The sequence below is a fragment of the Desmodus rotundus genome, chromosome 4 (genome assembly GCF_022682495.2).
Source record: "Desmodus rotundus isolate HL8 chromosome 4, HLdesRot8A.1, whole genome shotgun sequence".
Taxonomy (NCBI): domain Eukaryota; kingdom Metazoa; phylum Chordata; class Mammalia; order Chiroptera; family Phyllostomidae; genus Desmodus; species Desmodus rotundus.
Window position 1 is genome coordinate 100,494,547 of NC_071390.1, and position 21,765 is coordinate 100,516,311.

Sequence of the window (21,765 nt, forward strand, 5' to 3'; positions counted from 1 at the left end):
GGAACTGGGATTGACTTTCGAAGCCAGTGAAAGCCCACGAGACAAAGCCCGGTACCCTGACTGGTTGTGTGGTTCACGGCAGTCTTCCCAGGGAAGGAACAGTTTGCTTTCCCGAAAGATGGCAAGGAAGGAACCTAAGGCACAATGGAAAACCTCAAGGACTTGAGAGAAGCAGGTGGTACAGGCAAGGCCAGATGGCAGGTGTGTGGCTCAGACTCTGTGCCCCGAAGGGAGGGCTAAAGAGTCAATCTAAGGGTTCCTTGCATAAGTTACAGCAGAGCAGACTTAGAGATCATATGTAATCAAGTGTTGCTTTTTGTGGTTATTCAAACAAACAGGCAAAATTAAAACTGCATTTAATGAAGTCCATTAATGACAATGAGGGTGATCTTGAGAAAAATTGTGATCCAAGGAAAAGCACAATGTTCCGTGGTGGACATTAGACTAGTGCAGCTACCTTTGAAGTTTGTTTTCATCTGGAAGTTCAAACTGGGTTTGTGGTATCACCAGAGATGCTCAATTTATAGGCAAGAAGAATATGTCAAGTTGGCACTGTTAAATGTCATGCCAGCAAAGGCCTTGCAACTGGATGTCTTCCCAAAAGACAGTCTTGCAGCCTCAGAGACTGGTTTGTGGGTTGTGTGAATTATCATGTGTGTTCTTCCTTCTGTTCTATCCAGGTGTAAGCCTATGGTCTCATTACCTGAGTGACTGGTGGCAAGACAGTCCTCACTTAAGAAGCCCATCAGCATCATCACCTCCTGAGATTCAACAGTTTGGCTAAACTAAGTGGCTGGGTTGGTGAAGTATGGGGCGATCGGTGGGCTTCACTTTAAAACTGGTTTCATTTTCCGCACTAATGGCTGGGACAGAAAGGGCTCAGAGGTCTAAAAGGGGGGAAATTCTGAAATATTCCCCTCAGCCCAAGCTAAGCATACATAGTAGGCAAAAGGGCCTTGGACAGGTGTGACATGCCTTGCATGCCTTCCCCTAAAGAAGTCGCTCTTTGGCTAATGTGGGATATTGAAGAATTGGCCTGTGCCTTTGTCACTTAGTCGTTAGGGTATTAATTTTGCCTTCTAACCCTCATGCCAAATCTGTTGCCCCCCAGAATATGACAAAGATGTCAGTTTGTGCAGCAGTGCCAGCCTTCAAGCACGCTGCTCCCCGGACAGCCAACTGACCTGCACTCCGCTGGGTCCTTCCTTGTGCGCGAAAGCCACCCTCCACTCTCCACCCCTCTCTGTTATGGGTCCCTGTTAAGATCCACTCATATGACCTCATGTTACCTTAATTACCTCTCTAAGGCCCCTGTCTCCAAATACAGTCACATTCTGAGGTACTGGGGGTGTGGACTTCCACATATAAATTGTCAGGGGAACACAATCAGCCCATAACACTTCCTATCTGCATCACAGACCTGATGAAATTAGAGAATATTGAGGAAAACACTATGAGTGCAGTTACATCCTGTGCAAGAGGTTGTCTCTTAGGGTTGTTAAATTAGTCACATCTACCACTATTCTAAAATCATTTGTGAAATAAGTGGCTTGTAAGGAGAGATGTTAGTGTCTACTATTTTAGAGAACAGGGCCATGACGAGAACCAGATGACATGTTGACATTCATATCTGCAAACAAGGACTGTAGTTTAAATGTTAAAAATTCTCTAAATTCAAAACAATGAGAAGAGTAATCTAATTGATTAGTTCTAGAATATATACGGTTTTTTTGTTAAGCTAAGATAACTTACAAAGAACATGGCAAAAATTATTCTAGAACAGAGTAGACTTGAAACTTAGCAGAGCCTTCTGGCATCAGTTTTTAGAAAACGTACAATGGATCACAGAACAAATAAACAGGGCTCACTATGTTTTGGCCACACTACTGTAAGCACAGCATGGTGTTCAAACCTTTGGTGTGTGCAGAAGAATAAAAAATAATCAGATGTAGGGAAACAGATGTGTTCGTTATGATCAGTTAAGATGATTCATATGAAACTGGCCTTTCAATAGATTAAAAGAAATGGTGTAGTATCAACAATTCTATGTGTCAACCCAACAAAAGAGAAAGTAGAGGATTTAGCAGTAGGTGAGGAAAAAGGGAAGCAGCTGGAAGCCATTATGACAGAAGATTAAAAGAGGGACTTTTGTCTTAAAATTGTTATACAATTCATATAGAATTACTTAACCCCAGCATTTCAAGTCTGATATCAAGAATAATATCGTCACGCCTTCCTCACCCTATTAATTTTATTTTTATATTATTAACTACTTGAATCTTCCAAGCAAGTTCCTGAAACAGGTCTGCTTTGCCCGGGTCACGGGCTGAAATGGACGCAGAGCGTTCACTCTCGGAGTGAAGAGGTTTCCCTGACCCTGACCCTGACCCTGACCCTGGCAAGTTCCAGAAACTTGACTCCACCACCCTACCGGCCACCATCCCCTGCCCATCCTTTCCGCGGCTTTGGCCACCTACGCCTACATGTTACGTTTCCGCCATCCTCCTGTCTTGGAAGGAGAGAAGGGACCTTTCTTCCTCCGAATCCCGATTTGGATAAAGAGGTAGCCCTGTCTGTTTGCCATCAAGGGGTGAGTCCGGGAGGAGCTGCTGGGGTGGAGGCTGAGTCACCTCAGGGACCGGCTTCCCCGGCAGGATTTAGACACCAGCGGGACACCCGAACGACCCCAGGAAGTCCAGGGAGCAACCAGAGCGCGAGAACGCGTCGCCTGCAAGCACCTCATCCGCAGGCCGGCCCGAAAGAAGGCGGCCATGGCGATCAGCGGGCAAAATGGCAGACGGCGCGCCCCGCCCGGTCACCGGACCTCAGCCGGTGCGCAGCGAGCATGTCCGATTTTCCAACGGGTGTCGCTGTTTGGAGGAGGTGTGGAGAAAGGGGGGCGCGCAGCAGCCAATCGGGGGCGCCCTCCGCCACTCCTTCCGCCCCAGGCCCCGGCCGAGGCCGCGGCCGCGCATCTGCGTTCCCACTCCTGGAAGCGGAGCGCAGGCTGCCCGCTCCCGGGCCATGGCCGCCCCAGCGCCGCCGCCGCAGCCCCCAGCCCCCAGCGCCCTCCGGCCTCCGAGCGTGCTGCCCGCGCCGCCGGGACTGCTGCGGCTGGACCCCACGGGCGGCGCGCTGCTGCTGCTCGGCCTGGCCGCGCTGCTCGGCTGGAGCTGGCTGCGGCGGCGCCGGCCGCCGGGCATCCCCCCCGGGCCCGCGCCCTGGCCCGTGGTGGGCAACTTCGGCTTCGTGCTGCTGCCGCCCTTCCTTCGCGGGAAGAGCTGGGTGAGCCGCCGCGCGAGGGCCGCCGGCGTGGACCCTGCCTCCGTGGGCTCGCAGGTGCTGCTCACCGACCTGGCCCGCGTCTACGGGAACGTCTACAGCTTCTTCATCGGCCACTACCTGGTGGTCGTCCTCAACGACTTCCACAGCGTGCGCGAGGCGCTGGTGCAGCAGGCCGAGGTCTTCAGCGACCGCCCGCGGGTGCCGCTCGTCTCCCTCGTGACCAAGGAGAAGGGTGAGCTGGGCCGCGGGCCGTGGGCGCGCTCGAGGCTGCGGGGCTTGGGCCCCCTCCGTCCGCCCCGGCCCGCTGTCGCACCCCTGCATGCGGACCCAGGGGGTGGGCGCCGGGGGCGCCCCCCTTTCCCGCGTCTTTAAAATGCCATCCAGATGTAACTGACGAGTGACTCATTCCTGTGTCCAGATCGGAAGTAGGAAGCGCACCGGAAAACTCCGGATGTGCGGAGGGAGGAAGGGGGTGCCAGCAGGGTGCGAAGCCGGGCTGCGTCTCTCCAGCGGTATTCTCTCCTTCCCGGGACCAGGCCTCACTGGTCGGGCGGTGTCCCGGGAAGAAATGGGGCTGAGTGAGAAAGAGGGAGGAATATTTTTTCACTTTCTGAGTTTTGCGTGCAAGAGTTTAAGATATTTATTTTCCCATAAGATGAACAGTCCAGAAAACACGAGCCTATTGCGAGCCCGTTGGCTAACTTAATACACTGGGTTTGTAGCCGCTCTGATTCCTGCCTATGGGAATCTGATTTGGGCAAATTTTCTGGGTTAGAAAACACCTTATCTGTTTCAATAGAATTTCACGTTTACTCTAACCCTACCTGCCTTTCTGATTTTCCCCTCTTTCCACTGTCCTTTTGCTTGCACATGTCAACCTACTCTAGGCACAATAAGCTGACTCCTACCAGGCTTGTGTCTGCTTCAGGCCACTGAGTTTGTCATCCTTGAGCCCAAAATAACTTTTCACTTGACTGACTCCTCATCATCTCGCAGGCCAATTGTTGTCTTTTGGCCCTATTTTTGGCACTGTCCAGTACCACAACTTTTGTTTTTTTTCACATTCTTCATAAGATAAGCACTTGGAAAGTATTTAGCCTATTACCAAGTCCACCTACCATTGGAATGTGAGCTCTGTGGGGACAAAGATTTTGTTCATCTTGGTAACCACTGTTTGCCCACTAATTGGCACAGAGTAGGTAATCAAGAAGTGAATGAATGTGTGCATAATAGCGTTTGTTGACGCATTTACCACATCGTATTGTAATTTGTGTTGCATGTCTGTCTTTTCCTGTACATTTTCCAAGGTAGGAATTAGATTTTCTTCTTCAAGGCCCTTCTTGGTGGATGTATAGTTTGACCAACAATTTACAATAAGACAGTTTCTAAGCCTTAGGTAGATCACACATTATTATCAGCTCCCTCTTTATTGAAGAAAGCACTGGGAGCCTGGGGAAAATTAAGAGCTTCGGTATCTCAGCTAACACATTCATTCCTCCAAGAGACAGGGTGTTTTAGGCAATGCTGCCCTTACTCTGGTGGATGTGTGTTGGACAAAATGTGCTGTGAAAGAACTGAGAAAATTTTCTATAGCTGATGAAGATGATGGGCAAGAAAAGGTAGAGGAAGAACCATGTATCACAAAGGAAATGCTTGTGGACTTCACTTGGAATAGAGAACAGATCGTTTCACTTTTTTTTTATTGGAACTTTTTCAAGAGTGAAGAAGTAGAGAGGAGAATGTGAGTTTATTTCTAGATGCCCATCAAGGAATGAAAGAGTAGATGAGTTCTCACTAGATTTCACAGGACAAGAGATGGATAGCTAATCAGCTGAGGAAGAGAGACCATTGAAGCTAAAGGTGGAGCAAGACTTGAGGAATTTCCAACCTATTTTGGCTAAATGTTTTCAGTGGCAAAATTATAAAATGTGAAGTTTTCCAGAAACAAGATGTGTAGACTGTTAGAGAAAAGACATGATGTTAGGGATTAGAAACCAATAACATTTTTAAATACTTAATTACAAGATATTTAAAATAATTTTGCTGCTAAAGATTAGCAGAAAAGGGAATGTTTCATAAACTGTGATGTGCATATAGCGGCTGGAAATAGTGATCACATTGCCAAAAAGGTCTAGAATGTGGGGAGGTTATTTATTGTATTTGCGTTTTTATCATACTTAGACCGCTCTGGCCAAGTGACTCGTTTGGTTGGAGTGTCGTCTCACCTACACCAAAAAGTTGCAGGTTCAGTCCCTGGTCAGGGCACATACAAGAATCAACCAGTGAATGCATAAATAAGTGGAACAAGAAATCAGTGCTTCTCTCTCTTCCTCTCCCTCTCTCTAAAATCAATCAATACATTTTTTAAAAAAACCCAACACTCAAATATTAGCCACTTCCAAGAATGTTCCCTCCTCTTTTTTTGCCTTGCCTAAACGTTATTTCCTCTTGAAGATAATTTAGGCCTTCTTGAAACACCCTCTTTAACCTTGCTGAAGTTATTTATGTCTGCTAAGAAGTGCTTTCATGCATCTCGTGAACAAATGAAGTATCAGCCCAGATGACCTCTCTTCTGAGAAGCACTGCCTTCTCGGCTGACATGGTGTTCCTTCGTCTGTCTACATTGCAACTTCGATACACCTCCACCATACAACGTTCAATACAATCTAACATACAACAGTGTATTAGGATTGTTGGTTTACCTCATTCCTCCCAAGACTGTAAGCATCCCAAGAACAGGGACTGTGTCTTCTAAATCTTCCTGCCCTTAGTATCTGGCACATGGAGACTCTAAATAAATATTTGAAAGCTGACAGAAAAAGGGCATTTTGCTACAGTATTTCTAAAATGCAGACGTGTAATTGAAAAGATGGTGAGTAGATGATGTAGACTGAGGACCTAACAAAGGGAAAATAAAGTTCCTTGAGTAATAGGACAAAGCAGAAATGTCACATGTAATGTCTTATGTGATGCGAAGGTAGTTAGGATAAGTATCGAATCCTGGAGTTAGAGTGAGAGACCATATCTTCCCAAGAAAAGAGGAGGCCCAACAACACTTAATGAATGCTGCCTGCAGCAAAAGACTTGGCCATGGTTAAAAACAGGAAGAGTGACTAAGCTATGGTCACCTAGGAGATAGGTTATGGAGTTTTAGTAAATGAAGGCAGAGCTCTCTTTTGGGGAATTGTTGAAACATTTGTCTTGACAATCACACACCAAACCAGGGGGACTTTTAACAGAAGCATGTATTCCATCTGTGATGAAATGTATTTACAGTCCTGCACTACGGCATCTGAAGACAGGTGGACAAAGGATGGGCAAATGACTTCATAGACTGAAGGATGACAACCTTTAAGTGTCTACAGTGGATAGTACTAGTGAGGCGTGGAACAGTTTACTCTGAAGAACATCTCAAAAGGCTCAGGAATTGGATACAGGGGTCAGTTAGTGGGCTAAAAACAGCCATTGTTTGATGCCTATAAACCATAGTATTTAGAGGAGTTCCTGTTACCACCCCAAGCCCTGCAGAAAATAGAAAGCAGATGCTCTGGACAACCTTGGGTTTTAGTGAACTCTTGGCCAGTTCAGGATGCAGCGTGGGGGAAGCAAGGTCAGAGGGATGTGGCCTTGTACCACACAAGATGAAAAGTTACCCCTAGACAAAGATAGGGCCCTTAAAGAGCTTAACTCAGTGAATTAGACAGTGAACACTCAACAAACCTGGCCACCAGTAAAAGAAAAGAAGGCAGTTTGCCTGTCTTGGCGTGAACACTGACAGAGAACATTTTCTTCCCCACCACTAGTCTCCGTTGCAAGTACTCTGCCATTTTAGTACAGAAGCTATAGACTATTATAAATGAGTTACGGTGACTCAGTAACCGGCTGTGTTCTAGTTGAACTTCATTTATTGACCCCGATATTTGAATTTCATATCATTTTCACATACCACCAGATACTCTTCATATTTTTTCCCCAACTATGTAAAAATGGTAAAGCTGGTCCTAGCTCTGTGGCAATACAAAAAGAGGAGGCAGGCTAGTTTTGGGTTTGGGTCTCTTAATTTGCTAACCACTGAACTAGACATTGAGTTATCTTCTTAAAAATTTAAGGGTAAATACCCAACCTGTTTCTTTCACAGCCAAAGAAGGCAAGAAGAAAAGAGGAAAAAGAGAACAGATATAGCAGGACAGACAGACAGTGCAAAATGGTTTTAGGAATAGTAGTTATATTAAATGTAAATGGCCTATATTTACAGGCTCCGAGACTGCCAAAATGGATTTTTAAGAAAAACCCAAATATATGTTGTTTTAAAAGAGTCTGTCATCCCCCCCAAAAGGAGACATACCCCAAATACAAGGATATGTTCAAGTTCAAAGTAAAAGAAAGGAAAAGAACATTATGCTAGTGAAATCATACTTGAGAAAGACAAGTATATTTTCACTCATATGAGGAATCTAATGAGCACACTGATCTAACAAGCAAAATAGAGACAGACTCATCCATAGAGAGCAGGCTGACAGCCCAGGGTGGGGTGTGTGACAGAGGGAAGGGAAGGCGTTAAGCAAAGGTGGGGGGGACTGGTGGACACTGACAATAGTGTGGTGATGATGGGGGAGGGAGTGGGAGGAGGTAGAAGGGGGCATAGGGAGTTTAAATGGTGATGAAAAAAATAAATGAATAAAATTTTTAAATAGAAAATACTCTTAAAAGAAAAGCTGACATATTTTTGACAGAATATACTTTTGTCACACTAATTGTTAAGAATAAGAAGGGTATTTCCTGATGATGTTTTTCAAACAAGCAACACAGAATAATTCTAAACTTAAACATATCTAGCAATATTGTCTAGTGTATATATGTACCTAACAACAGATACATAGATAGAGATATAAAACAGCTATGCCATTTATTTACATGTAACAAAACTCACAGAACTGCAAAAAGAAATTGACAAACAAACCACTATAGCAGAGTATTTTAACATAAGTTTTGAGTAGTTGAGAAAACTGGCAGATAAAAAGTTTTGTAGGAACATAAAAGATTTGAGTCCAACAGTTATCAAGCTTTCTTTGTTGGAAGTATAAAGACCCTTATACACAAAATTGCTTGGATAAAAATTATTCTTAACTATTCAGAAGTTTCATTAAATTAATCACATACCAGGCTATAAAAAGCATGCTCATCAGTGTCAAAAATCAGTATGAGACAAATTGAGGTAGGTGTCAAAAGAGAAACACAACAGAAAAAGTTCTTTAAACTAAACTGTAATGAAAATACATGCAAAAAATTCTTGTGGATTCAGCTTAAGAGGTACCAGAGGCAAAAAGCCTTAACTCATTTATTAAGATAATGGTGTGAAAATTAGTGAGTTAGAAGAACAACTTTCTATATCCAAAAAAGAACAACAACAACAAAAATAAACTCAAAGAGAAAAAGAGGACCATGTCGTAATTTTAGACAAATTCATCCACAGAGAAAGAGCACACCCTGGTTCATGTTAGGAGGCCAGTATATCCAGACAAGTACAGTATGTGAAAATTTACAGGCATTTTCATTCACAAATATGAATTTTAAAAACAAATCCAATCAAAATTCCAAAGGCACTTTTAAAAAAATATAACTCGACCAGACGATTAAGTTTCATAAAAGAATAAAGAGCTGAGAATGATAAAAAACCATTTTAAACAAGGACATGGGGGTGGTGATGGGTAGGGCAGGGAAACATCTCCATGAGATACTAGATTAATTATAAAGATTTTGTATATCTTATTATAAAGTAACAGTAATTATTTTTATTGTTCTACATCCCAGTTCCTGGCACATGGTAGGAACTCCGAAATATCTGTTAAGTGAATGAAGCATGCCATTGAAGGTAGCAGAAATGGAGTAGATTAAAGTGAGAAAGGAGAAGAACTGACTGAAACAATAAAGCACACTATGGAAGGTAGGAGGATGAAACAAATCACAGGAAACAAGGACTATCTGAGAGCAATACTGTTGGGTTTGGTGGTCGAAGATGTATAACGTAAGTGAGGGTCAAATAAGATGCAGTTGTGGATGACCTCGAATTCAGATGTTTTCATCAGGGCTGTTGCCAACAACAGACATTTCAGATTTCCTGCCCGTTACTGGGTTCCAAACTTTGGTGTCCAGTGCTCTGATCTAGTTGGACGGTTAATTTATTGGGCTCATATTTAACAAGCTCCTGCTTTGTGCCCAGCACGACACCAGAAGCTGGGATTTTCATGCTAAGCACCATCAGATATTTTTCCTGCCCTCATATGCAATCTGCTACCATACTGATCCTTCTTCTGGGGATGTTCAGAGTATGGATGTATCCAGCCTGAAATATTTTCTAAGCCTGGATTCACTCATGAAAATAAGATGTTGAAATGTACACTAACTCTAGAAATTGAAAGTCATTGCTTTTCATTTCATCAGGAGTTAGTATCTATAATAATAAGCTGTACAGCAAAATTTTTCCCTGATCAAATTGCATGTGTTTTTGTTGTGAGAAACATATATGCTATCTTGACAACTCTACTTTGCTAATCATTTGTCTTGGCTGGTGATCCTTATCTCTGTATGAACTTTGCACTGGTGACTTGAGAAATACAGAATGCATTCCTGGTATGTCCTGGTGAGCATTAACGGACGTTGTTCTCTCTCTCACCTTTTCCCTCCCGTGTCCTTTTGCAGGGATTGTATTCGCACGTTATGGTCCAGTCTGGAGACAACAGAGGAAGTTCTCTCATTCCACTCTTCGTCATTTTGGCTTAGGAAAGCTTAGCTTGGAGCCCAAGGTCATCGAAGAGTTCAAATATGTGAAAGAGGAAATGCAAACGCGAGGAGGAGACCCCTTCAACCCCTTCCCCATTGTCAACAACGCCGTCTCTAACATCATCTGCTCCATGTGCTTTGGACAGCGCTTTGATTACACCAATAGTGAGTTTAAGAAAATGCTTAATTTTATGTCACGAGGGTTAGAAATCTGCCTGAACAGCCAGCTCCAACTGGTTAACATATGCTCCTGGTTTTATTACCTTCCCTTTGGACCCTTTAAGGAATTAAGACAAATTGAAAAGGATATTACCACTTTCCTTAAGAAAATCATCAAAGATCATCGAGAGTCTCTGGATGTTGAGAACCCTCAGGACTTCATAGATATGTACCTTCTCCATGTGGAAGAAGAGAAGAAAAATAATAGCAATAGTAGTTTTAATGAAGATTACTTATTTTACATCATTGGGGATCTCTTCATTGCTGGGACTGATACCACAACTAACTCTCTGCTTTGGTGTCTTCTGTACATGTCACTGAACCCTGACATACAAGGTAATTAATGTTCCCTTCGTTCATGGCAAAACTGGGTTGCTGAAATTAGGATCACTCACCTCGGTGATGCTGTGGCTCCCAGCGCTAAGCAGTGTCTGCAGGCCAGACACCAAAATGGAAATCCTTGCATCTCACAGGGCTTGGTACGGTGTTAGCAGTGAAACGGCAGGTTTCTAATAGTGTCGTACTGCTTTAAGTCTCTAGAGGCGCTGACTCTCTCTGGAATCTGTGATGAAGAAAGAACTTCAGAGAGGAATAATAATTTTGGGCTGGAGGGGATCATAATGGTCATTGGAGCCTATTCATCTTATTTTGAAAATGGGGAACAGAGGCCCAGAGAAGTTATGTGACTTTCACACGTTCACACAGCTAGTTCCACCACATTGATACCAACAGGCAGTGAATGCCAGTGGCCGTTCGTAGTGGAAGAACACAGGGGAGGATAATGTATTAGTTTTTATGGCTCCTATAACAGATAGTCTCAATCTTAGCATCTTAACACAAATTTGCTATAGTTCCGTTCGTTAAAAGCCTGATGCATGTCTCACTGGGCTAAAATCAAGATGTTGGCAGGGTTGCATTCCTTCTTGGAGGCTCTAGAGGAGAATCCACTTCCAGTTCCCTCCATCTTTGCAGGCAGAAATGTTGTGTATCTGCCCACTCATCCATAGTCACATTTCCCTCTGACTCTAAACGCCACTGGGAGAACTTCTCTAATTTTAAAACCCAAGTAATTAGATTGGGCATACCCAGGCAATCCAGGATAATCTCCTTATCTGCAGGTCCTTAGTTTAATCACATCTGGCAAGACTCTTTGGCCAGGTAAGGTGGTGTATTTAGTATTTACAGGTTTCAGGATACTAGGTTGAGGACATCTTTAAAGGGGCAATTCTTTCCTAGTATAAATGGAATCGTACCTCCCAAGAGTTAGTCTGCTGCTGAGTAACACATTATCCCAACATTTAGCAGCTGAAAACAACAACATCGCACAAAGTTTCTGCAGATAAGGAATCTAGGAGTGTCTTAGCCTGGATGGTCTGGTTTAGGATTTCTCGTGAGGTTGTAGTCAAATCTGGCTGGGGTTGCAGTCATCTATAAACTTGACGGGGACTGAAGGATCCACCTCCAGGATGGCTTACCCGCTTGACTGCTGGCTGCAGGCCGTAGCACTTGGACCTTTTAATGGAGCTGCTTGACGTGGCCCCAGAGAGTGAATGGCCAAGACAGGAGCCACAGTGTCTTTTATAACCTAAGTTCACAGCTGATGTGCCAACTGTTCTCCCTTATTCTGTTGGTCACTTGGACCAACTTGGTACAAAGAGGGAGGGGACAGCATAAGAATGTGTAAACCAAGAGGCACAGGGGTCGTTGAGGGCCACATAGGGCTACCACACATTGTCACCCACAAAAGCTTAGGGAGTCAGTCCGATGTTCATAGGAGAGAACGGTTCAGAGGGCTCCTGAATACAGAGTGCTTCCTCCTCTGCCCTCCACCTGTTCTGTTATCTGTCAAAGTCACAGAGTGGCGCAGGGTCCCTGGACTACCTGACCAATGCTGCACTTCACGCAGGACGGCTCAGGCCGGTACTGCCAAGTTACCGGCGGTGGGTTTATGGTGATGGAAAGTGGGCGTCAGGGGCAGTCTCAACTCACTCCTGGCTCTTCCCCTGCTTATTCCTTCCTTTTTTGTATAGACAAGGTTCATGAAGAAATCGAAAGGGTCGTTGGTGCTGACCGAGCCCCTTCCCTCACTGACAAGGCCCGGATGCCCTACACAGAAGCCACCATCATGGAGGTCCAGAGGCTGACTATGGTAGTGCCACTTGCCATTCCTCACATGACCTCAGAGAAAACAGGCAAGTCTCTGGGCTTCCTCCTTCGAATGCCCTTCTGGGAAGCCCAGCCCCTTAATCCAGAAGAGCTGAGGTGAAGGTATGGTGACCCTCATCCAGCTTGATCCTTCTGATGGTTTAGCCTCATGTCATGGACGATCAAATGCCCAGGGAATGCTTCAGTCCAAGTTGTTCATTATTTATTGTCCGGCATTCCGGCGCAGCTTCGCTTGGTAAACAGCTCTCTAGTCTTCAGAGCACCGACGCTCACCCTGGTCAAACAAATTGTGCCGCCACTTACGCTGGCTGCACTGACAGAAGAAACTCTAGAATTCCCAAAGTGCCTGCCTCTCCGCCTTCTTCTCGGAGGTAGAAGAGCTAGTCTAAATACGGAATTCAGGATTTTAACTGGGAACTATCCTACGTCAGTTGTTACAATTCTGCCCGGGAAGTGTAAGTAGTGAAGAATTAGAAGACCCCATCTGATTCTAAGGGTGCTTTTTCCAACCTCTCACAGTGAAGTGTGTCCTTTTGGTCATGCCCTTGGCACGCATGGTGAACAAAGGTAGGTTCACATTTGTTCACATGGAAATCAATACAATAACCAATAAATAGTAGTACAAAAATAAACAGTTTGGGGTGGTCAAAACTGTAAACCTACTGTGCCCCCACCAGGTATAGGCAGTCAGACTCTCCGTAAACATCCCTCCTCACAAGGAATTTACCTTCTGGAGACAGACCACCATGTAAGAGGCTTAAATCTAGTCATGAGACAGTCATAGGCAGCAATCACTTATAAGTGACATTTAACAGTTTCTTTGGTACAAATTGGATACGCTGTGTGAGCACCATCTTTTGGGCATTCTTTAAAGTGCATAGGAAATTTTCCGCTGCTGAAGAGGCAGTGCTGACTTCCCTGTATGTCCCTTTACCTTAGTTTACCTTCCTCATCGTATTATTTTGCGGACATAAAAGACTCTGAAGTTTATAAAGTCTTATACAAGTATTTCAAGATTGGGAATTTGTATTTGAGAAAGCTTATCTGGTATGCACTGTAATTTGTTTTAGTGTTTTCTCTTAATCATAATGTTTTTTGAATGATTCAATTCATTACCTCAGCGTTTGTCGGACTGCCTCTGAGCCTGGGGCCTGGGGTGATGTGGAGGAAAGGATGTCAGTTGGTAACGTCTTGCCCCTGCCTGCAAGTAACTCAAGGTTCAGGCTCAGCAAATTAAGAAGCTGGATATGTAACTAGATATTTTTTCAATAGCGATGTTTACAGACAACTGTTCAGCAAAAAGCCTGTTGAGTGACACTGGATTGTTTGTCTGTCTGTTTTAGTGCTCCAAGGGTACACTATCCCCAAAGGCACAGTGATAATACCCAACTTGTGGGCAGTGCACAGAGACCCAGCCATTTGGGAGAAACCTGATGATTTCGACCCTAATCGATTTCTGGATGATCAAGGACAAGTAATTAAAAAAGAAACATTCATTCCTTTTGGGCTAGGTCAGTTAAACTCTTATTTTCTTCATGGCATAATTTAAAATGAAGTAGAATCAAAAGACTCTTTTATTGTTTCATGATACTGTTTTAAAAAATATTCTTTCCTGGCAAACTAATGTAAGACAAGAGCTAAATATTTAGATACTACATCTCCACTGGTTCATTTCAGACTTTAAAAACCAAATGAAAGCAGTTTGGTTTTAAACCTTTAAATATGCCCAGAAATCTTCACTTGTGAACTGCTCAGGTGACTGTTTGAGTCCCAGGAACTGCTGGCCTTAAGGGCAATACCAGCTGGGCTGGCGGGTGAGAGGGGGCTTCTCTGTTCTCAGCACTCCCTCGTGTAGGTTCCCCCATTAGGACATGTGGGACCCTTTCTATAGAAAAGGAGTGCTCCAGAGAGTCGTAACCTCGTTTATTTCCTCCCTAATCATCCAGGGAATAGCCCAGGAAAGAAATGAGTGGGTACATAGTAAGGAGGAGGGGACAAGGTGGCCACCACATTGGATCTGTCTCTAGTTCCTGTCTGGGGTGAAGTTAGTTTTTATGCATGGGGTTGAAATGTGAATTTTCTCTGTAAAAATTCTGATCGGCATTACTGTAAGAGGTCATGTGGCATATATGGCAATTTTACTTTAAATCTCTATATCTGCATTTAAAACACTCAACTCAGATATTTCATGTAAATGTGTCCCTTTTTAGGTAGGAAACAGGGTGGCATTATAATGCTTGCTTTTTTTCTGATCTCATTTTAGGGAAGCGAGTGTGTATGGGAGAGCAGCTGGCGAAGATGGAACTGTTCCTGATGTTTGTGAGTCTAATGCAGAGTTTCACATTCGCTTTACCTAAAGGTTCTAAGAAGCCCAGCCTGACTGGAAGATACGGTCTAACCTTAGCCCCACATCCATTCAATATAATCATTTCAAAGAGGTAAAGGACATCTCCAAAAAGAGATGGTGAACATCTCTTTTTGTCTTCTAAACACATTCTTGTAAATATGTGTCTTCTAAACACATTCTTTCTTCGGCAATTGACAGCAGGGCCAGGTTAGGTTCAGAGTAGAGACTAAAAAGAGGGTAGAAAGTGTGGAAGCTTTCATCTCGTCTGTGACTTAGTGGGTGCGACTGAAGTACTGGAGTGGGAAACAGGAGATCAGAATTTTACTCCCAGTGGCTTCCACCAATGAAATTTCTTTTCATCTCTCAGTGCCTTAGTCATTTCACCTGGTAACGAAACTTGTCTTCTAACTCTCTGCACTAACGAAGGTCAGATGCCCCGTGTCTTTTCTGATGTCACCAAAACATTGTTAAGTCCTGGAAAAAAGATTTAGGAATCAAAGGAAGACCTATTGGTTTCAGACCTGTGACAAGATGGGAGTGTTGTTCAGACTTAAATACTTTTTCAGAGAAGGATGTGAGTTTAAGCTGAGTGGGAGCTCTCTTTGCACAGATCCTTCGTCAGTTTGGGGGGCCTTGTTTTGTTCTTGTTAGTCTTTTTGTTATGATTTTAGTTTTTACATTTTATAGACATATGAAAGAATGAGGACCCTGCTCTGGTAATGTTGAGGAAAGGTCTCAATTTATATGTCTACCGTCAACTACATAAACAGCCTGGCTGAGGAAGCGGCTTCATGGCACAATTCCTTTCTGTCGAGGGTACTTGCAAAGACACAGCTCTACTTTTGACTTGAGCCCTGAATAGTGAGCCTGGGGATTTCAGTACTGAGATTCATCAAGAAAGGATTCGGATTGTACTGAACATTTCTTTCCTATTCTCCCACAACTGGGCCTAATGTATCTCATCCTTACATACCACTCTCAAAGACAGGAAGGTATTCTTCTCAAGATAGTTGAATTGTGTCTTAATTTAGAAGGCCCCTCTAAAAAAATGTTGTTAGGAAAGGTAAATGGCCTCTTTCAACAGTGGTTTGGAAAGGAATGGGTGCATATTTGGTTATCACCGTGATCGGGTAGCTCCTGGCCGCTTGCTGCCAGGATGCTAAATGTCTGAGCAATTCTGTTCAAGAATGGTCCTGCCCACTGTGCCAATATTTCTCCCAGTGAGGATGCAGTCCAAAGAAGGATTAGCCTTTCCGTTACTCACCCACAGTACTCCTTCCTTGTATAGGAGTGATCACGATACTTATATAAATAATTATATTTTTGAGCCTCCCCTTGGGCGGGCATCATATTTAATGCTTTACTTGTAGGCATACAAATTCTTACAGAAACTCTTAAGAGGATGCCATTTTGTAGCTGATAAAGCTGAAGCTTAGAGATGTTTAGGCACCTAGTTAAAAGGTACCATTGTTCATTTCAAACTCACCGGTGTTTCTGTGTCTGGAGAGTCTTTCTAAAGCACTTCCCTGTGCTGCCACCACTTGACCCCATAGCAGTCTACCCCTCTGCATTTCCGATATGGACAAATGAAATGCAGGCTGACCTTTAGGTGCCTTGAAGATTTTTGTTAATTAAAAAGAAAACTAATAAACAAAGTTCCTGGGAACAGACTATAAGTAAATGGAGAGGCTGTTGCATGGATTTTAAATGAGATACATGTGTGGATTGAAGTGCACCGTGAGCAACACAGTTTGTCCCTAATCTGGAATTGTATGTGCTTCTGAATTGCTCTAATAATTTGGGATTAGCAAACTTATAACTCCTCGTTATTACACGTGCTTAATTTCAACTTTCCTAATGAAAGTTTTCAGCTTACTTGAGAAAAAAAACTGTTTTGTGAGACTATGTTGAAATCAAATGTTTATTCAGTTTTTCAGTTTTAAAGGCCTCACCCTGTGGCACTTTAAAAACAGCTTTATATGGTAAGTCATTCAAAGGGCTGTTAATACTTCCCTTGCATATGTTGATATTTTGCAACTTTATACTTAGTGATTTCTTTGAAATATAAAAATTACAATACTTTGTTTTTTTAAATCTGCCTGATGTATAATTTTTAGTATTCATCTCTCGCATAATTATATGCTTTCATTAAACATTTTATTTTAACTTTGATAGTGTCAGTTTAGGCTTTTTGTTTCTTGCTTCATTATAACTGCTACACAAAATTCTGTTTCACCAGATGTCAAGTTAGGATATGGAAGAGGGAGTAGGCCTCCAAAAAGAGAGAGATGGCCACAGTATTACACAAGCAATTTAGACAGTTGGGTAAATATTTACCCTCGGGACTGCATCACAGCCCAAGTGTCTTATCTGCCATGTCAAGTCCAGCATTGTTTGAGAGAAAGGATGACGCTAAACAGGCTCTTTTGGCAAAGTGTTGTTTTCAATTTATTTTCTTTAATTTATTTTCCAATTACAGTTGATATACAACAGAATATTAGTTTCAGGTATACAACATAGTGATGAGACACTTATATTCATTGTGATGTGATCACTCCCGTAAGTCTGGTACCCACCTGGCACCACACAAAGTTAACAACATTATGGAGTATATCGCCTAAGCTGTACGTTACATCCCTGGGACTATTTTTTCATAAGTGACAGTTTGTACTTCTTAATCCCTTTCATCTTTTTCACCCATCACCCCAACGCTCTCCCATCTGGCTACTATCAAGTTTGCTTGTTTTGTTTATTTTGCTTTTTACATTGAACATATAAGAAAAATCCTGTGGTATTAGTCTTTTTCTGACATATTTCAGTTAGGAAAATGCACTTTAGTTCCATACATGTAGTTGCAAATAGCAAGATGTCATTTTTTTTTTTATGGTTGAGTGATACTGCATTTTGTACATGCACCAAATGCTCTTTACCAACTCATCTATTGATGGACGCTTAGTTGCCTCCAGATCTCGGCTATTGTAAAAAATGCTGCAGTAAGCATAGGGGTGTACAAATCTTTTTGAATTAGTGTTTGGATGTGTTTAGATAAATATCCGGAATTGGAATTGCTGGGTCAAGTGGTAGTACTATTTTTAATTTTTTGAGGAATCTCCATACTGTTCTCCAAAGTGATTGCACCAATTTACAGTACCACCACCAATGCAGAAAGTCCCTTTTCTCCACATCTTTGCCAACAGTTGAGGTTTGTTGATTTATTGATGACAGCCATTGTGACAAGTGTGAGGTGATAGCTCATTGTGGTGTGAATTTGTACTTCTTTGGTAATTAGTGACATTGAGCATCTTTTCATGTGTCTATTGGCTATCATCTGTATGTCCTCTTTGGAGAAGTGTCTATTCAGGTGTTCAGTCCATTTTTTAGTCTAAGTGTTTTTTGGTTTGTTGTAAGTTGTACAAGTCCTAATGTTCATTCATTCATTCATTCATTCATTCACAAAAATGTGGAACACTTCAAGAATTTGCGTGTCATCATTGGTCAGGGGCCTGGCCTTCTCTGCATCATTCAAATTTTAGTATATGTGCTACCAAAGCAAGCACTCCTTATATATTTTGTTTTATTTTATTTTTTAAAGTATATTTTATTGATTATGCTATTATAGTTTTCCCAATTTTCCCCCCTTTATCCCCCCTCTACCCAGCACCCTTCAACCCTCCAGCATCCCCCCCTCCAGTTCATGTCCATGGGTTGTACATACAAGTTCTTTTCCTTACATATTTTAGATTTTAACCCCTTATTAGGTGTATAATTGGAGAATATCTTTTCCCATTCAGTAGGCTATATTTTCGTTTTGTTCTTCCTTTCACTGTGCAAATATTTTTAGTTTAGTGTAGTCTCATTTGTTTATTTTTTCTTTTGTTCTCTTTGCCAGAAGACACATACAAAAAAATATTGCTAAGGGTGATGTCAAAGAGATTACTGAATATGGTTTTTGTTGGAGTTTTATGCTGTTCAAACTTACATTTAAGTGGGTAATCTATTTTGTATATGGTATAAGGAAGTAGTCTAGTTACTTTTTCTTTTTTTCTTCCCCACCACAGACACTGTATACTAAGACTTCTTCCTGGTGCTTGGAGGTCATGTTCATCGTTTTAATCATAGCATCAGATGGTCATCAATTTGCATATAAATTGATCAGTTGTCATAATGAGATAGAAACCCTATGAGGGGAGGAGCTGAATCTGTTCTATTCATTGATGTATCCTCAGCATTTAGCACAGTACCTACATATAGAAATTACTCAACAAATATTTGTTGAATGAATGAATGATAACTTGCTTAATATCGACAATTCAGGGGCAGTGCCTCTGGTGATAGGCTCGTCCAGAAGTTGATCCTACAGTACAGCCCCATCCTATGTTGGGTGCTTAGGAAGACGTGGTTGAAAGAACAATCTTTTAGGAGGAAAGGTAGCACATGGAATTTTTTAAATGAAGTCTCACCCAAATTAGTGTCCATTTGTGTTTGCCTGAGCTGGTACTGCCTTATCAGAAATAGGGGCATAGTGGTAACAATCAGGGTTTTTCAAAGTGCAAATGATGCCTGTTTCATAGACTGGGAAAATATCTTAATGGGTTATAATCAGAAAAAAATGTTTAAAAATTCTTATTGTTGTTCTATTATATTTGTCCCAAATTTTCTACGTTGCTTGTCCCTGTCCTAACCACCTCCCGCTCCCACGGTCAATCCCCACCCTGTTGTCCATGTCTGTGGGCCATTCATACTTGTTTTTTAAATAGGCCCTTCCCCTTTAGAAAAAAATTTTAAATGAACAGAATAGAAAATATCAGAGTGCATATAATAAAAGAAGGGTATTAGTGCATGGAACTTTTATTTGTAGTGTGTGGGGGGGTGTTCTGGGTCTTGAGGTACAATGTCTGTCTTATGTACACTCTGCCAAAAAAAAAAATAGTTTTAGGAACTGGCCTTCACACAGGGGCTGGAGCAGCCATGAAATTCCGGCCTGATGTGTAGAGGTATGTTGGGTCTACTTTCTACTTCTGATAAATGTAGGAACTCTGAACAATATCAGAGTTGGGTGGGTGTGAGGGGAGATGAATGTCTCAGAAATTACCTGTTTGCTGTTCAGTTGTCAGAAACATAGACCCAGAGAGGAGAAGGACTTGCCCAAGTCACACAGCAACACTGAGACTTTTGCCTTTTGAAAGAGGAGCCTAACAATGTCAGGTCTCTCATTCCCATTTTGTCCCCACCATGGAAGACTTGGGAGGCTGGGGGGCATCTGGTGAGGAGGCCAAGCAGCCAGGGGGACCTGGCTCTGGAATGTGTTGGGGAAACAAGATGCCTTCTCTTCCAGGCCCCTGTGTGGCCAGAAAGGACTCTGGTTATCTGCTGTCCACCTCTGTTTCGTTTGGTCTGTCAATTCTACCAACAAAGTGCCCGAAACATGTGAGGCTCGGTAAAGGTGGGAAGGTGGCAGGACATCAGGGACCAGAGCTCGAGAGATGTCCCAGAACCTCTGCTTCTATGTTTCCTCTCCAGAGGCTCCTATCTCCCTTCACAGCCTCACCTTCCTGGGGGTCATGGCTGAGACCCCCGACTTCTCCGGTGTCTGGGTCTTCTCCATCTCAAGATGGATCAGGATAAACTCTTGAAACTTGGATGCTGAATCAAAGGATTTAGATTTAAAAAGAAGTCTACCCTTCTCCTGTTCATGTTATTTTGTAGTGTCAAAAGTCATACTACCGGGAACTTGGGAAAGAGAAAACACTTAGAACCCCATCACCCATAACTGTTACCATCATGACATGAATGTTTTCCAACATGAGGTCGGAGAGTCTATCCCGTTTCACTGTTCTCATTTAGCATTGGGTTGTGGGCGTATTTTTTTTACTTGACGAGAAATTCTTGTTAGGTTTTAAAACTTTAGGTGAGACAATGACATTGTGCCTACTCTTTTCGGGAAAGAGTCCTTTTGAGATACATTCTAAGCAGTTTCTGAGTCAAGCGCTGTCTGAGGTTCCCTTCAGAATAATTACAGGCAGGGGGCTGGGTGGGAGGGGACAAGGCTGGATGGGTGCAAGCTGATAATTGTTGATACTCCTCCATTTACATTTTTAAATAAAACTTTGTTTACTTTCTTACTTAAAAATTTCCTTTCAATTACAGTTGACATTCCATGTTATTCTGTATTAGTTTCAGGTGTACAGCATAGCGGTTAGGCAATCATGTACTTTACAAAGCCTTGCCCCTGGTATTTCCAGTGGATACTAGAAACCTACACCGTACATAGTTATTACAATGTTATTGACTATATTTCCTGCTGCACTTTTTAAATAAAAGCAATTTTCAATATTTTTCTGAAAGACATGTTTTTCCCTCCCGCACAAATTCATCTCCTCCTAGTGTCCTCTGGAGGTAAGTCCAAAGTTCAAGCCCGCTCGTGCCTGAGTCCAGACTGACTGAGCCCCTTGACATCCCTGGCCGTACATGGGTCTCAGGGCTGGGAGGAGACTGGATGGTGTCTCGGGGCCTCCCAGCTCTTGACAGCTCACTGGTTTCAAAATAAGACCTGGAAGGTGATTTCCTTCGTTTCTCATTTCGCTTTTGCACACTTTGCATCGACCCTTACGAAGTCCTATGTGTCACTGCCAGCACCCCGCCCCATATATCAAACCCACAGACCTCTCGTGCAGCCTCCTACATCAGGGCAGTGCCGCCGGGAGCCATCGCGTCACGGCTGGAATTTGAGAATCTAGAAGCCTTTGGAGCCAGAAACATCTTCCACCCAGCTGGAGACAGGCTCACGTACATCATGTCCTCTTCAGACAGCTTCCGTTCTCACACCTAGGCGTAGGGCGTGCATCATGAGCACTGAACCCTTGGAGACGGCATTATGCAGAATTGGGGCTTTTTAGCCCAAGTTGGACCCCAAGTCTCATTACACAGGGCGACCTTGGGTTCAGGCTCACTGAAAGGGTCCAGCTTTC

General features: G+C 43.0%; 1 protein-coding gene and 1 non-coding gene across 5 annotated transcripts; one reads left to right on the forward strand and one right to left on the reverse strand.

The window, feature by feature from the left end:
• The first annotated feature begins 2,604 nt into the window (after nt 1-2,604).
• On the forward strand, nt 2,605-21,130 carry CYP2U1 (cytochrome P450 family 2 subfamily U member 1). Of its 4 annotated transcripts, none has more exons than XM_024551204.4 (6): nt 2,609-3,517; nt 9,985-10,620; nt 12,315-12,476; nt 13,794-13,961; nt 14,714-14,888; nt 18,856-21,130. In XM_024551204.4, exons 1-6 carry the CDS (start codon nt 2,791-2,793, stop codon nt 18,908-18,910), a joined length of 1,923 nt encoding a protein of 640 aa, XP_024406972.2. In that variant the 5' UTR covers nt 2,609-2,790; the 3' UTR covers nt 18,911-21,130. The 4 variants fall into 4 exon arrangements, with proteins under 4 accessions (XP_053778426.1, XP_024406972.2, XP_053778424.1 ...); XM_053922449.2 differs by having other exon boundaries at nt 20,318-21,130; XM_053922451.2 differs by lacking the exon at nt 13,794-13,961 and having other exon boundaries at nt 2,605-3,517.
• Nucleotides 18,252-18,354, reverse strand: LOC112296464 (U6 spliceosomal RNA). Its single transcript, XR_002973909.1, has one exon. It is a non-coding gene; the product is annotated as a U6 spliceosomal RNA (small nuclear RNA).
• Nucleotides 21,131-21,765: the final 635 nt, after the last annotated feature.